Source organism: Phallusia mammillata, chromosome 3 (genome assembly GCF_965637545.1).
Source record: "Phallusia mammillata chromosome 3, kaPhaMamm4.hap1.1, whole genome shotgun sequence".
NCBI classification, from domain to species: Eukaryota; Metazoa; Chordata; class Ascidiacea; order Phlebobranchia; family Ascidiidae; genus Phallusia; species Phallusia mammillata.
The window spans coordinates 21157003-21173416 of record NC_137254.1 but is presented as its reverse complement, the minus strand read 5'-3'; the positions used below and the strand labels follow the sequence as shown (position 1 = coordinate 21173416).

General features: G+C 34.6%; 1 protein-coding gene across 4 annotated transcripts; it reads right to left on the bottom strand.

Annotated features, from left to right (window-relative positions):
* Positions 1–606: 606 nt before the first annotated feature.
* LOC145217584 (cyclic AMP-dependent transcription factor ATF-7-like) lies at positions 607–16398 on the bottom strand. 4 transcript variants are annotated; one of them, XM_080084860.1, is made up of 17 exons: positions 16315–16398; positions 15752–15857; positions 15416–15525; positions 13493–13639; positions 12656–12851; positions 10446–10498; positions 9903–10034; positions 8865–9019; positions 8249–8405; positions 7638–7721; positions 7210–7269; positions 6624–6832; positions 6076–6157; positions 5865–5926; positions 3156–3298; positions 2770–2876; positions 607–2574 (listed from the first exon to the last, which is right to left on the bottom strand). In XM_080084860.1, exons 1-17 carry the CDS (start codon positions 16390–16392, stop codon positions 2500–2502), a joined length of 1956 nt encoding a protein of 651 aa, XP_079940986.1. In that variant the 5' UTR covers positions 16393–16398; the 3' UTR covers positions 607–2499. The 4 variants fall into 4 exon arrangements, with proteins under 4 accessions (XP_079940986.1, XP_079940988.1, XP_079940989.1 ...); XM_080084862.1 differs by having other exon boundaries at positions 6624–6790; XM_080084863.1 differs by lacking the exon at positions 7210–7269.
* Positions 16399–16414: the final 16 nt, after the last annotated feature.

The following is a 16414-nucleotide window of genomic DNA, read 5'->3' as shown; positions in this document are numbered from 1 at the left end:
TACCAACTTATATAAGCTTATTTTGGACTTTGCTTCAAAAAAAATGGGTTCGGACCCGCTTACACGTCTGTGACATTGATTTCAATCCTCTGTTGCGGAATCTCAAGTCTTTGTCCAGTGTGTTTTACCATGAGCTAGTGAGGAACTAGCAACACAGAAACTGGATACAGCAGAGCTGTAAGTCGGGCCGGGTTCGCACTTGAGTTTCTTAACCATAAACGGGCTTGATTCAGGCCTAACTTTACACTCGGTATCAGTATTTTTTTGGAGAAAATTTAACTAGTTCAGTAGCTATAGTTGCTGGACCTCACCTAATGTCAAACAGCCCTAAACCGTCTTGTTTAAGACCAATTATCTACCGTTGTACATTGTGCTTGTTGTATTGGTATTTCCTGAGGCTCCAATACATAGGCCTGTCAATCAAACTCGGACCCAAATGGGCATTTTAAAAACGATTCGAGTTCGGGCCGAGTTTCAGGCTTGAACTTTCGGGTTCGGATTCCAAATTCAGGCCCGTTTACAACTCTGGTGTACAGTGTTAGCCCATTGACTATCCTTGTTGTATTCTTACCAACACTGTCTATTTAAGCTACTTGAAAAAAAGACTCCGCGATTTTTGTTTGTAGTTTCTGCTGGGCGAGGAGGAAGGCGACACGATTTGTTAATACAGCACATAGATTCAGCAGTTTGCAATACAACGCTTTATAATGAAACACGCACAAGTTCCGTGCATATCTACACAATACTGATTGTACTCATCCACGCATTTCGAGCTTGACATACACTGAACACACACACACATATATTGTTAGACCGCCTAGACAACACACATTCTATATTGAAGGGCCTTAAATGTTATTGCCGAAATACATTCAAGGCACTGTTGTTTGAATTAATTGTCATGTAACGTTTAGATATCGATATTACACGGTAAGTGTTCACATATATAACTTACTGGTAGTAAAGCCAGGTTTTTAACAAGATCCTTGCAGACATACGCAAATGTTGTTAGTAAAATTTTATGTGACCAATTAGGTTGACTGCATGAAGCTCGTTACAAAACCCGCTTTATAATTAACAAAACATGTAAATATTATTTTAACTTATGTGATTAATTTGTCACAATACAATTCTAAACAAAACATTACATTAATATGTGTATTTGTTTGGGAATTGTTGGCAAAATATCTGCATTTTACAGATGCCAAACTTAGATTATATAAGTACATATAGAAACAATTGCTGGTTATGGGAACATAGGGCAGACGGAAAATCAAACATTTGATTTTTGGAACGTTCTCGTATTTTTACAATCACAAATTCGGACACACGATGTTCTTAAAAGCAAAAGAATATTCCTTACGATGCATAATTTTTAACAGTTCAAAAATGTTGTTAAAATCCACAGAGCGCAGTTAGATGTTCAACATAAGAGAAAAACTAGCAGTAAAACATAAAAATCCTGAAAATATTATTGAAAAGCGTAAAAATTTAAACCTTTTTGAAACAAAGAAAAAATCCTGTTCAAAGGAAAAAATAATGGCTCTATAAAAGGTAAAGAATAAAAAATCATTCCTTGTTTTGTAAGTCAATACAGAAGTATGTGACCGATGCAAAGGAAACAATATAAATGTTAGTAGAAGGTTAAGCTTTGCTACATTGCGCGTAATGTACTCGGAATGAGGCCAGCTCTGACGTCACTATGACCTCATGTGTACTAAGGAAAAATCGCGCGATGGGAAAAACCAGCCGCATACAAGCTGTGGCGTCTTTCACATTTATAACTTTGCACAAAACAAAGTTAGTTTTTCGCAGAGTTAAGTTGCTACTTAAAAAGTTAAATCAATGGTTTCGACCCTTTTTAAGAGTAGCACACCCTGCACAGGCTGGTGGATTTGTTCCATTTGGGGTAAAATAAAATGTCATTATTTTTAAGTGAAAACGACATATTCAGATGCCTGGGGATAAATGCGTCATGGAAAGCGCTGAAATAGACTAATTCCAAACCCATTTTGTCAAAAAATAATAATTTCAAAGAACTTGAATTGCCGTAAAACACAAGTTAATGACAACAGCGTATTCAAATTGTGTAATTAATTTGGACCATTTAGGGACAAAAATAAGAAGCTCACAAACTATCTAATAATGGAGATGTTGAACAAGATCGGGTATTAATAAAAGGTATTTTTACTTCTTTTGTACTGCTTTAATTTCCGTTGCATTTCAAAAAGGCACGTGTCAACATTAGCGTCAGCGTTGCACCCTGTGCCGCAATACATTATTAGGTAACAAAGTATTCTGGAACATCTTGATCTCTCGGAAGCCAAAATGGCGCGCCTTGCGCCAAAACAATAGAAAATATAATAAACAAACAAGAAAATTGGCAATGCAGAGAACAAAAAGGCGAAAATATAAAGGTCGGTGTACCATAATATGCTTGTCTGCAGAAGAAAAAGAACAAAGGTTGATTGTTCTCAACGCACGCGTCACAGCCGGTTGTCACGTGGTACCAGCTGATGACGCAATAATATTCGGGTACATCATTTGACCGTTCGCCATTGAACCTGATTGTGGCTGAAAAAAGGAAACTAAGCTTAACCTTACAAGGTAAATGGACTTTTTTTTATCTTTAACGCTGTTAGTTTCCACTTTATACAGCCAAAAGTTTAAGTTAACACAATCAATAATATAAGCTGCATAAGGATTTCAGTACGGTTTATCACATGCAAAAGCACTAAAATTTTAACAACGCATTTTTAAAAGCAATACCTGTGAGGTGGGTTGTTGCATGGCAAGGTTAGGGTTGGAACTTCTTAAGTTATCATCCATTGAACCTGATGATAAAGTGCTAGACAGGGTATGGTGGGCACTGCCTTCTGCAAATAAAATATGGATTGTGTTATGACTGATAGAAAATATCCAATTAACCTGGTCTTTAAACTTTTACCCAGAAACAAAACCTTTAAGGTACATTGTGCCACCTCATCCAAAACATGGGAAATAACCGACATTAAACAAAATATACAAAAAAATTATGTGTCCCATGAAACAAAAGGGGACCCATATTGAAATGGGTTTTCAAGTTATACATTACATATCCACCACAGTGTAAGGCCGAAATTACATTAATATAACATAACAAACAAACAGACTACCTCCACCAGATGAGCCGGGTGATTCAGATTTTACAACAGCATCCAACAAATTCATTGTTGATGGGGTTGAAGGCTCAAGAGTGTTTAGATTGATTCCAGCCATCGCCATGCTTTGTTGCTGCATTTTAGTTATAGGGCAATCTCTGTAAAAAAGATAAATAAAAACTAGAATGGTGGCTTCCTGATATATTTTGTATATTCTATATGATATTTACCAATTTACTATACACATCATTTGATCTACACATATGATTGTTTTTGTAAACAAAAACGAATGGGTCCCCACACCCGTGTTTATGCGGATTTACAGTAAACAAACGTTGCGGTGATTTTTAGATTTTTAAGGACAAATTTTTAGAAAGCATTAACCCCACAATAAAAAATTTTCTTCTGGAGGATCAAGTTTGGATAATTAACTAACATGTGTCCAAATATGAATAAATTTGAAGCACTCTTTCTTTACCAAACGAGTGTTACACAACCAGCGTTAAAAATTTTACGTTTCAGGGGCCTGTGGGTGTACCGCTAGGTAATTCGGGGTCAAACGTCTGGAGCAGTGGTTCTTAACCTTTTTGGTGAGGTTTCCCACTAAAGTCAACCACCAACTTCGAATTTCCCTCTCTGTTATTTTTATACTGATGTTTTGTACCCTACGTTAACAAAAAAAATTATTCTTTAAATGAAATAATTTTGTGAAACGATTTGGTCTGGAACCCCAAAGATATACTGCAATCTTATTTAGTTTTATTAGTGCTTCAGTGAGAGATTAAAGTTTTTGGAATATTGAAGAGTCTCATCTGCTTGCAATAGTCATTTATTGCATGACAATCAACAAAGGAAAGGCTTTTATTCGTGCACAATTGCAAAGTCAATGATACTTTTAGTCTTGTCTGTGATGTAACAAACGGTCTTTGGACTTGTTGTGTCTTGTAAGCCTTGTTGAAATTATTCTTACAACATGTTGTTGCGTAAAAATGTTAGGAAAGTAACTTTTAACGATTAATTCAAAGCCGGGTTCGACCCTCGGGCCCGGGTTTGGTTACCTGACTTACATAATTTCCCTCTGAAAGCATTAAATTTCCCACTAGTGGGAAATTTCTCACCGGTTAAGAACCACTGGTCTGGAGGATCAAGTTTGGATTAATAACTAACATATGTTCAAATTTGAATAAATTTGAAGCACTCTTTCTTTACCAAACGAGCGTTACAAACCAGCGTTAGACAGAAAAAAGAAAAAAAAATACGGACAAAAACAATATGTGTCCCCTTCAGGGAAGGGGACCCATAATTAGAAAGTTGTTTTACTGTGTGATAACAGCAGAAAAACAAACAAATTCTTACTTTCTTGTCCACATAAGTAAAAGTATACTGCTACACAAAAATAGTCTAAAATTCATAAACAGTTAATTTTTAAAACTACCTTTTCAATTATGTTTTCTGCACTGTGAATAAAATCCTTCTTCTTTGCAAATCTGAGTAATCTGCAAACTTTGCAACACTCCAAACACTGACCAATAAGTTTTCTCTAAACCAACCTTTTTTCTGTATTTACTGTTTTGCAAACCCATTGTGGCTTTCTAAACTTCTAAATCTGTTTGCCTGCGTCCTAAAGCACAACTAAAACAGCTGTTACAGTAAATCTACAAGCATATCTGATACAACTAATTATAGTAGAAATGAATCCGGTTTATCACAAGTCGCCATGCTTTTGTATGCAACTAACCAGATTATACAACTAACTGGAAGATTTTTTAACAAACGGTTGGGATTTGCGATCCCTATGCATTCAAACATATTATGTGGCTGAATTTGTTAGTACTGTACTTGCAATCAAACATATTATGTGGCTGAATTTGTTAGTACTATACTTGCAAAACACATATTTCTGTGATTGTCATTCATCTTTTTGACATCATATTTCTTATCAAATGCAACAAACCAGATTATTCAACAAACTGAAAGACTTTTTTTAACAAACGGTTGGTATCTGCAATCCCTATACAATTAAACAGAATATGTGCATAGTTAAAACTGGCAAAACACATATTTCTGTGATTTTCTTCACTCTTTTCCAAATTCTTATCAGGCTCAACAGTTAAGCAGAGATTTTGAAACTAGACACACTTTTTCTCTCAGCTTTTCTATGTACTATAACAGGGGTCACCAAACTTTTTTCACTGCGGGCCGGATAATTTTAAACATAATTCGCGCGGGCCGCATAGTTTACATGCCCTAGTGCCACCTTTCCAAACTTAACCCGCGAGGCGATTTTTCTCGGTGCGCCAAGATATGGTCTTTCTACAATCCCATTTAAAATCTGGTGATGCGACCTGTAAAATACAAAGGTCTCTTACGAGCAATGCTTGTATATTACATCCCAAGTAACAAAAAAGGCAATTGTTTGCGCACAACTGACACTTGTAGTCTTGTATGTGACATAACAAACTGCTGGCTTTGGAACAATCCTGGGAGTTGTAATCCCACGAAACTAGGTAATATTATTCTACATGTCGCGACAGGAAAACTTTCGTGAGGAGTCGATTAATTTTTGAATGTCACAAAGTTATCAATACGATTTGGAAACCAAAAAATGTGGTAGCGGGCCGGATGAAATGACCTCACGGGCCGGATCCGGTCCGTGGGTCGTAGTTGGGTGACCCCTGTACTATAAGATAAGACAAGGTAAAAACAAAACAAGAAAAGACTAACCTGTGGGAAAGCAGAAGTTGTTTGAGGGAAGCAATTTCATCTTTCAAAGAAGCTATTTCATTCTGAAAACAAAAACAAAGTTGGTATTACTAGTGGTAATTTTTATCTGTTTAATGTTTCAACTCAACATGTGACTACAACAATTTGAAACAACCACTTTAGGTTTATACACATTCAGATAGGTGTGCTATGAGTGAGTCACTATACTTACTTGTAGTTGAACATTGAGATTTGTTAATCCCTTAGCTTTACTTTCCAATCCATTGACCCATTTTTTCTTCTTGTTGCGACATCTGCAAAACATAGTCTTGATTTTTTTTCTTTGTTTGCTAATGAGCCTGCCAAACTTAATGGGAAGAGTCATGTAAAAGTTGCATTTAAGTGATTTAGTATGAAAACAAATCAGTTATTCACATAATGTGGCTAAATGCATGCAAAACCTTGTTAAATGTGATTGACTGGAATTGTCTATATTATACTTAACTCAAATAGTATGTCAGTATATCAATACAGGTATACAATGCTTGAGGTCAGGACTTCAAAACAATTGCATAAGAGCAGTTCGACAACAAGTGCAATTGACAAACAAGTTCACTGGTATATATGTTTATGTGTATACTGGTGTATATATATTTTAATATATAAATCAGTTTGGACACACTATTCACACATAACCACAAACATACTTTCCAAAAAAGTAATCCAAACATTCTATCCAATCAAAAGAATACATGTCCCCACTGTGAACAAAATGATTACCTGCTTGCTGCTGCCCGATTTCGTTCCAAAAACCTTTGCCGTTTTATATCAGGGTCAATATCCTGCTGCTGACGTCCTCTTCTTCTCGGAGCAGGTTTAGAGTCTTCTCCCTGTGGCCCAACAGAGGGATATGATAGTGAAGAATCACTGGAGGAACTGATTTTTCTCTGCGACGAGATTGGGTAGTAGTCATCGTAAGAATTAAAATGCTAACAAGACAAAAGCGTGACAAGATCTTTGTTAAAGCTGTATGTTAGTATGTAGGGGTTTACTGGTTTGTTAGATTTTAAAGCATAATACATGCCTACATGGGTTAACAACCTACATTTACTTAAATCTTCGTTGCCAGGTCCCTGCAACTTTTGAATGCTGTGTGCCAAGTTGCTTGTTATGTCAAAGTTTGCTTAAAGGGCTAATACCAAATTTACTGCAACAAATTCACTATATGCCCAGCTGTTGAATATAAGCACATGCTCTTAATCATGCAACCTTGTTCACAGCTAAACAATGATGAGAAGTTTTTATAGATCAGTGTACATCAAATTTATTGCTTGCCAGAATTAACTAAAAACAGCCACTTTCATACCTCTGCTGCAATTACTTGCTGTAGATTCGGATTATTGTTTGTAATTGTTTCTTTTAATTTCTGCAAAAGCACATAAGCTTATGTTGGTGTGCAGACTACAGGGGGGGTCAAGGATATCATTTATAACTAGAATGTAGTTTTTTACCCAAGTTTTTTTGCACAATTGTTTTATCGTAAAATCCAAATGTATCCCTTTCAAGGAGGGACAGACATAAATATTACCTGACATAACACAGGGTGAAAACAAGTGTTTTAAAAGAATATTAAAAAGTGTCTAGCGTAGCGGTCATGATATCATTGTGGCTACACTAGCATAGCAAACAGTTTAAATCAAAAAATACCTCAAGAAAATATTTACTAGCTAATTTGCATAGATAATTAATCAGCTTTACTAAAAAATGTATACACAGAAAGACAATAACCTTTACCTGTTTGGCTTCTGCTAAGTTGGAACTGCTTCCAAAGTCATTGGAGGAGGATGTTCGACTTAAAGGTTGTTGTTGTTGATTTGCCTGATACAAAAACACAATTGAATTTTAAACATGCTGTTTCACTTTTTAAGCACAATTTCGTGTTTGTATATTTGGCGTTTTTGCATGTTTACTAAAATAACAATAAACAAATATACACAGTATAGCAAAGCATAGAAAAAATGACAAGATTAGGCGCTTTGTTGTTAAGTAAGTGGAGTACAGCTTAGAACACACAAAATGCTCAAACAATATCCTTTTTTATTATTACAACAAACAAGCAATTTTATGAAAGCATTGAGCCAATACATGATAAGCTGCAGACTGTGCACACTGTCATTAATGACCAGTTGTGGCATTAAACAATTTGGTGAAGCTGCTTTCAACAAAGAGCGCCGTAAGGTGGTTACATTAGCTAACAAGGCCGATCTCTCATCACCAGCTGCACTGATGAGACCTTATAGGCCGAAACAGTATGCACTGTCTGCAGTTAAAAAGTATTTTGCTTAACAAACGTAGACACTGGTGCACTGTTAATACATAGATAGTAAAAAGTGTCAAAATTTTACCAATGCTGCTTGTTGTTTGGGTAACATTGATAAACTTGAAACTGATGGTAAAGTCGCAGTCGTTGGCATGGTGATGTGATTATTGGCTGCCATGGTAACTGCTGATCTTTTGACATCAGTAATTTCAGTCATCATTGGATAGGACATCGCATGTGACCTACAGTGCAGAATTACCTCATAATTTTGGAAACTGAAAACTTGTAGGACTAGAAGAGATTTTTGGGTAAAAAGTATACACTGCAAGGTATTGTGCTCATAGAAGATAGGTCAACTCAGAAAGAATTTAGGTGACCTACTATGTATTTTGCTTCGACCTGGCTTTTTAAAACATAACAAACTCCTACCTCTCCACTGGTTTTCCTTTTTTGACATGTAAATTTAAACAAATTAACTTTCAATACGGCTAGTCACAATAATTTTAGAAATTTTGTTATCAATATGGAGTATTTACCATATTTACTTAAACATAGAGCATTCGTATTATTTCTTGTAATGTAACCACCAATCCTTGGTACTTATTAGCTAATTAAACCCTCATTTAGACCATATAACCCAATGTAAGGCGTCACCCATTAAGACTTACATACCATGACTTTTGTAATGACTGAAAACTTACGTTGTATCATAAGATGGTTCATTAGACCCTGTTGAGGCCCGCTGTATGACAGAAGTTCCATGTGGAGGATGCCCGGAGCCATCACTTCCAACAGATGCAACTGACATTGGTCTTTCTTGCTTGGGAAGAATCAGGGTTGGCACATTGTGTTGTGACTAAAGAAAAGAGCAGAGATGAATATAAGTGAAAAACAGTCTTGCTAACGAATGTTAAGTGTTCCATCATAACACTTTCCAAAATGATTTTGACTGTTTAATACCAATGTTAGGTATGTGTAACACACATGTTTTGGGAGCACTAAATAGTTCATAAACCGTAATAGTTTTGAATGAAACCGTAATAGAAACTTAACAAACACTACCTGATATATAAATAAATGGGGATTTAGGATAAATATTTAAGATTGCCTCTGCTTTCTTGATATGAGCAAATGCTTGAAACCGCAATTCTTGGTTTACATACAAAGCCACAGGGGCAACTTGGTTCAAAAAACACAAAAACATTTGTCATCTCATACAATTGAACTTCAAAACATTAGAAATGAAGCCATGTTGATTTGAATAGATGTAGCATAACAATCAGTCAAAACTTTCAAATGACATCACTTACCAATGTTGATGTCATTTCCTGTTTAGTTAACATATTGTAAAGGATAGTTTTTTGTCAATGTTTAGGAATAAAAAATATGGCCAACAATCAGGTTTTTTCATACATGAAAACTATGTGTAACAAAAATAGGGCTTAAACTGAAATATTGTCAAAAGAGCACAAAAATTGTGAGGCACCACCAGTCTTTTAAATTTAAACAAAAAAAACATAAGTTTCTGTGTTTCATTTACAACCAAACTAAAATAAATAATGGTGTGTGGCAAAAGTCATGGTAATTGTAAAAACACAGTACCACACATAAGCGCACAGCTCATATGTTCCCCCCTAAACCACACATAGCTGTAATGGCAAAGCACATCATGGTCGTACTTTAGTGTGTCAGGCAGAAATGGGGTTTTGTGTAAAGCATAGTAAACACTATAAACTTACTATAACATTGTTGGTGGATATCGTTCTGGTCGATGACACTTCCTTTGCCGAATTTTCTGAGAAAGCCACTGGTTGTGAGGTGGCAGTTGTTGCCAGCGGTGATGCAGCTGACGCAGCAGCGGCAAACATTGCCTAAATTTCAACAAGGAAACAGATGTGTTATTGACATAGTTTGAAAGCCAACAAAACCAAACAGTTGAAATAAATGATATATACTTGGTAACAAAAACGCAATTTATGCATCTATGGTTTTCTATTTACAACAATTGTTAAGGTATTCAGAATAATAAAACAGTTATATTTAACCCTGTTACATTGATATAATAACAGGTACAGTCGATAATAAACAATATTAGCAAGTTTATATGCAAAATAGCCCACTTAATCATGGAAAAAAATCTGCCATGTTAATATACTTTCATTTTATGATGTGTGCTCTATTTTTTTCTAAACAATATGATTTAAAAGCTGTCCTAAATCAACTACAGTCGTGCATGCATACACTGTAAATAAATATGTCTGAATAAAGAAAACAATTTTTACCTGCGCAAATGCTCTTTGTTGGGCGTCAGCCATCATTGGATTAGGAATGAAACCTGTGAACAAAAACAGCAAATTTTATGAGCTTGAAGGTTTTTTCTTGCAATTTTATGGTATTGAATTTGGCAAAGGGATTCTACTGAATTTATTAACTTTTTGTCATATATATATATATATATATATATATATATATATATATATATATATATATATATACATATATATATATATATATATATTTCCTACTGCAACATGTCAAAGTAAACAATGAATTTGGTTGATCAGACTATTGTTATTAATTTTTCAAAAGCAAAATGGGTGATCTCCTGGTTTCAATTTTACCTCTAGAAACAACAATTTTATTTAACCTACCAGTGGACATGGTGACGGAGATTTAAACTGCAGCAACTTAAAATTAACTATCCTTTCCTGCCCACAAACTATTTTTAGGTCAAGCAACGTGATTCAATCTAATTTTGCACGCAGTTATCAGTGCATGGTCTTCTTATAGTAACGAGGTATTAATATATTTCAGAAAAAGTTAACCCAGCTTTATTACATTTTTCTTGCATAGAAATAAAAACATTGTTTGTTTATTTATTTATTTTTCAATTTAACAAAAAGCAAAAACAAGCAACTTTATAAAAGTTTTCAAATGTAACCAAAAAACTCAGTTTGTAAAATTGATTAAAACAATGACCAACTAAACAACAATTTAAATGTAACTACATATTTAATTCTTGAGCAAATACATTAAATATATTTGACTTAATAGACAACATCAATGTCAGGTTAACATTCTAGTTTAACACTATTCCTGCTAGGTGCCAACTTATCTGGAAGAAACAAAAATACAAACAGTTTTTCCCTTGCAAACTAAATTCTTCCTCAAACGAAATGTAAACTTTGGAAAAAAGTATCACGACATAGTAATTAATCGTCTGATCTCTGTGATGCGTCACAGGAAATAAGTTTGATTTCCTTTCCGGCATTTCTTTTACAAACAAACTACATTAAATGGACTTAGGATGCAATAACTTGCCTAAACAAAAATTTCCACATTTCTTTGCATCCTAAATTAGTCTTGAAATCATAAGCTTTAGTACACAGATAGGTTTCCTTCGTTTCTAACTGAGGTTTAGTTAACCCAAAACATCATTTTAAAAAATCGCCAGTGGTTACAACCAAATGCACGTTGTGATTTTGATCTTAGTTAGTTTGTTACAGATTTAACTTATATTTCAAATATGTATTGTGTGTACGAAAACATACATTTAAATTTGTGGAGTGCACATAACCTTCTTTTGCTATATCCCTTTTCTAATTTTAATTTGAAATCAGCGTTTCATATTGGAACGGAATGGAACGTTATACCCAAAGGAAATAAATAATTTTTGGCTCAAATACCGGAACAAAATAAAAAATATTCAAAATACCACAATGGAACAAAATACCATTATTTTTTTTCCAGTATTTCGTTCTGGACATTTGACATGAAACAATTGCTGATAATTTCGCGCCGTCAAGCTATAGTAAAATACAATTTACAGGGTTCCCGCGCAATTTTCGTTCATAAATTCTATGACTTTTCAAAAACTTTTCAAGGAAAAAAAATCAAATTTCCATAACCCTATTCGTAAAAAATCGAGCTATTCCCATGGTAAAACTAGTAAAGAGGCTTTGGTAGATGCAGCCAATTTACCATACTTGCAACGAATATTCATATGTTACAGGATTTGAAATTCCTATCTCTATCTGGCATTTTCAGGGTAACACAGTCGCCAAATTCCATACTTTTCAAGGACTTTTGCAAAAGTTGGCCTTTTTCAAATCTTTTCCAGGCCTTAAAAATACAAATTTAAATTCTATAACTTTTCCAGGTTTTCCATACCCGCGGAAACCCTGAATTTATATCCGTGTTATGTGACGTAACAACTACCGACAATAATTCTTGTGTGTTGCAACTTTCTTTCTTTTTTCACTTAATAGTTGTAAAGACCACAAAGAAATGTTCTTTTGTTAGAACCGGAATACCGAAAAATGCCGCTATAATTTATTTCGATCAGACCAGAACGAAATAAAAAAATCGGTCCAGAACGAAATGCATAATTTACCTCAGAACGAATAACGTTATTTGGTTACGTTCTGTTCCGGTATGAAACACTGGTTGAAATCCAACATTTAAAAGATACATTTTTTGAACAATTAATTACCTGGAGGAAAAGGCATAAGGGTCGGGCTGAGCAGGGTAGCAGGGACTTGCATGGGTGATGTTGCAGTATACCCAGGAAGACCAGGAATCCCTTGGGGTGATGGCATAAGGGGTGGTAGAAAATATTGCCCCGCTGCTCCAGGAAGGAGTCCAGGTGAAGGAAGGGTTGGGGTCAGTGTGATAACATGAACAGGTTGCTAAAAAAATAAAACTCAATGAAATGGAAACTATTACAACATTTTCATTTGTTTTCTATAAAGTTTAACAGTTATTCAGGAAACCTTGGTTAAACTGGATTCGGTCTTTGCCTAATTCGGACAAAACTCGAGGTACAAATATTTTGTATTGTGGTAAGGCTTGAACTAATTGACAAGAGTTAATCTTTGCTCTAATCCGGATAATTTTTTGACCTAAACAGGTTTGGATTAATCAAGGTTTATTGTACACACTTTTCCTACTTGTTTAATGTGGTCGAGTAAGTTTACACTTAGTTATGCTGTTTTTTGCATGGCAAAAATGTAGTGGTGTTACCATGCAAAAGCCATGCTGTGGAGCGCCAATGTCACTAAATTTAAATGTTCTTCGAAAACCATTATTAACCCTATTATTAAGTCACAACTCTCGAAATACAGCAGAAAACCAAGCCAGAAATAAGTACACACAAACATGACCACAAAGGAGAAGACCACTTTGTCAAACGTGTACATAAAAAACTACATGAGAAAAAGCATTACCTCATTGTGCAAATAACCACAACAAACATCACAAGAACCCCCTCTCCCAACACACATGTACTTAGGCATGTTTGCCACATAAACTTGTACCCAAATATACTTACACTTGTGCCCGAGACAGCTTCAGCACCCGAGCTTATGTTGATTGGCCATGTTGGTGTCGTTGGCGTCTTTGATTTGTGGTTATTGGTCCTTAACTGAAGTTGTTGAACTACTGAAGCAGCCCGACGTTGTTTCGGGGTAATGCCTCCCTGCAAATGTTATTACATTCATGATGTAAAATGTTCATGTTTGTGTGCTACGAGAACAACAATATCCAACTAGTTTTAACTTTAACTACTTAAAATGCATTCAATGATTTTTTTCCAATCATTGAAATACTGTTTAATAGAAGTTTAATAGAAGTTTAATACACCAAGTCACAAGAAGGGGAAAGTGATTTGTGACATTAAAATATAGTTCAAGAAATAGTGGAAATAGCAACTCGCGATCAAAGCAGTTTTCTTTTAACTTATTAAAGAGACCAATTTGATTGCCAAGGTGAAGAAACAGTGTTGGAGTTGGAGTTTGGTCTTAAAAACACAATAGCAGCAAAATGAGTAGACTAATAACTTATTGAACTGTATGACTTTTTCCAAGTCTTATACTGCTGTTCAATAGATTATAGAATACCAGAACCCAAAAGGGCCAAGTGATTTGTGACATTAATATATATATAGTTCAAGAAATAGCGGGCGTAACTTTTTTATGAGACTTGGTTTTAATATAGACTAAACATCCGGATAAAAATATTCCTAAAGCATTAAATTTATTTTAAAGAAAGTATGGCCAATAGGACATGGGAGTTAACGAAAGTTTACAGGTGTAGTTGATGAATTTGGGTATTTTGCACAGTTTTAAAATGACAATTTTATCAAACACAACTTAGATTATTTGGTATTGGCAAACAGCATTGGTGAAATTTGGCCCCATAAACAAGACATTTTTGGTAAGTTAAGACTAGAACTGTGAGTTTTACACAGATCAGGAAATCATAAAAAAGTTATAATTGACATATTTTCCAAATTGTTCCCGTCTGAAAACCTCAGAAACATCTAAATCCATATCATTACCCACAGACCGTAAAAACGTGCCAGCAATTTAGTTATCAACATTGGACAGGCTTGTAGTTATGTGGTAAGGGAGGTAGGTGTGACATCACAAGCTTATTCGAATTAAATGAAACCTTGTAAACTTGCCTGAGGGCCCACAACGCCAAGTTTAAGTTTACCATACAAGTTCAAGAACTTAGTGTACAAAATAGACTTTTATCCTGATACAAGTTTTGTTTATGTCCCATAATTTTCTCAGAAATAAACTAGATGCTATAGTGACCACATTACAGCTTCTCTAAAATTGCACCACAATGCATGTTGGACCACAAAATTAGGTGGTAGCTTGTTGTTTATAAATAGAGTTATAGTTCATTAGCACTTAAGCAACATGAAACATAATTCTTATGTTATTTGACCAATAGTTATATTTACACATCTGAATTTGTTAAGGTTTCAAATTGCAATCTGAAAACCTCACTTAGCAGGCTTGAACAAAATTTGTAAACAAAATGTGGGTCTATTCAAAAACTTTAATTTCACAATACGGTTGATAATGGCATTTTTTACAGTTTGGGAAATATAAAATAAAGATACCATGTTAAGAAAAAAAGGCAGGTAAACCTAATGAGATACCAAATTCATTTTAACTGACTATTAGCGTTCATTGAAATGGGCGTGCCCATTGAGGTCTAATTACCAATCACTGTGGATATAATTACGCACAATGGTCAGTTTAGCATGATGTGATTCACACTTTCTGGATTAACTCATAGATGGATGTAAGAGATCGGTAATTACCCACTGCTGACGTCAACCTTACTATAGCATTACAGATCATCTGTGTTAACAGTAAATGAACATATTTATAGCAATGTAAGTCACCTGTAATGAATCAACAATGCAACACATCAACAGTATGTCTACAATGCTTACATCTTTTTGTGCAGTTTTGAACTCGCGATCAAAGGGATTCTCTTTTAACTCATCAAACAGACCAACTTGGTTGCCAAGATGAAGGAATCTTGTTGGGGTTGGAGTTTGATCTTAAATAAAAACAACAGGAGCTAAAATAATGAGCTAATCTTCATTACACAGAATATATCTAGGTAGTCTAACAAGTTGGAATGTTTTTGTCATCAGTTTAAATCATTACCTTATGGTTGTGATAATTGTGTACAATAATATTTATAAACTTGCAAGAACAATGCGTTAAACGGCCCAGGAACCAATTATACTATTGTTTGTCTTATGTTTTAATTTGAAACTTACCAATAGGTAAAACATCCTGCAAATTAGCTGACCGAGATGGTCCCAGCTTTAAGGTCATTTGATGTTTTTGTTTGTGAATTTCAAGGCGTTCTGATGTTGAAAATCGCTGAAATTCAAAAATAACATTGACTCAGAATTGATTACATAAGAATATTTGTAACACCTAGAGAACACCTCACATTGGGGTTTTTAAATTAGGCAAAATAGTACAACACACAGATTTCTTCAAAGCATAACTTATGCAAAAGACAACAAGCGTCTAAAAGAGTGGGGAAAATGGTTGCACCTACATGTTTTGCCAAAAATGTTGGTTTTATTAGTCAATTTTACGGTAACAAACCAAGGAAGTAATCAGGTCAACAGACTTCGGACATATTTTACTTAGTATTATTTAATGTTACTAGTAGAGGTGTTATTGTAAATAAAAAACTGTTTATTAGGTTTCATTTTTCCAGCGTGGAAAATAAGTTACAACAATTTCAGATATAAAGTCAGAATAAAATCAAGTTCTCATATTGGAACATAACTGTACATATAAAACAATTAAAATCTGTTGACATTACCTGATCACAACCAGGTGAAGAACAAACAAATGGTTTCCTTGATTTTTCTTCATTATTGCCACTAGTTGGCTCAGACATTTTTATACAAGAAAAATAACTT

What these genes read in the sequence shown, in the direction of transcription:
- LOC145217584 (XM_080084860.1), bottom strand. Translation starts at nt 16,392, where the DNA reads ATGTCTGAGCCAACTAGTGGCAATAATGAAGAAAAATCAAGGAAACCA. An exon ending in CTTCACCTGGTTGTGATCAG is followed by an intron (nt 15,858 to 16,314) that starts GTAATGTCAACA and finishes TTTGAATTTCAG; the next exon opens with CGATTTTCAACATCAGAACG. An exon ending in ACCCGGCTCATCTGGTGGAG is followed by an intron (nt 2,877 to 3,155) that starts GTAGTCTGTTTG and finishes TTTTATTTGCAG; the next exon opens with AAGGCAGTGCCCACCATACC.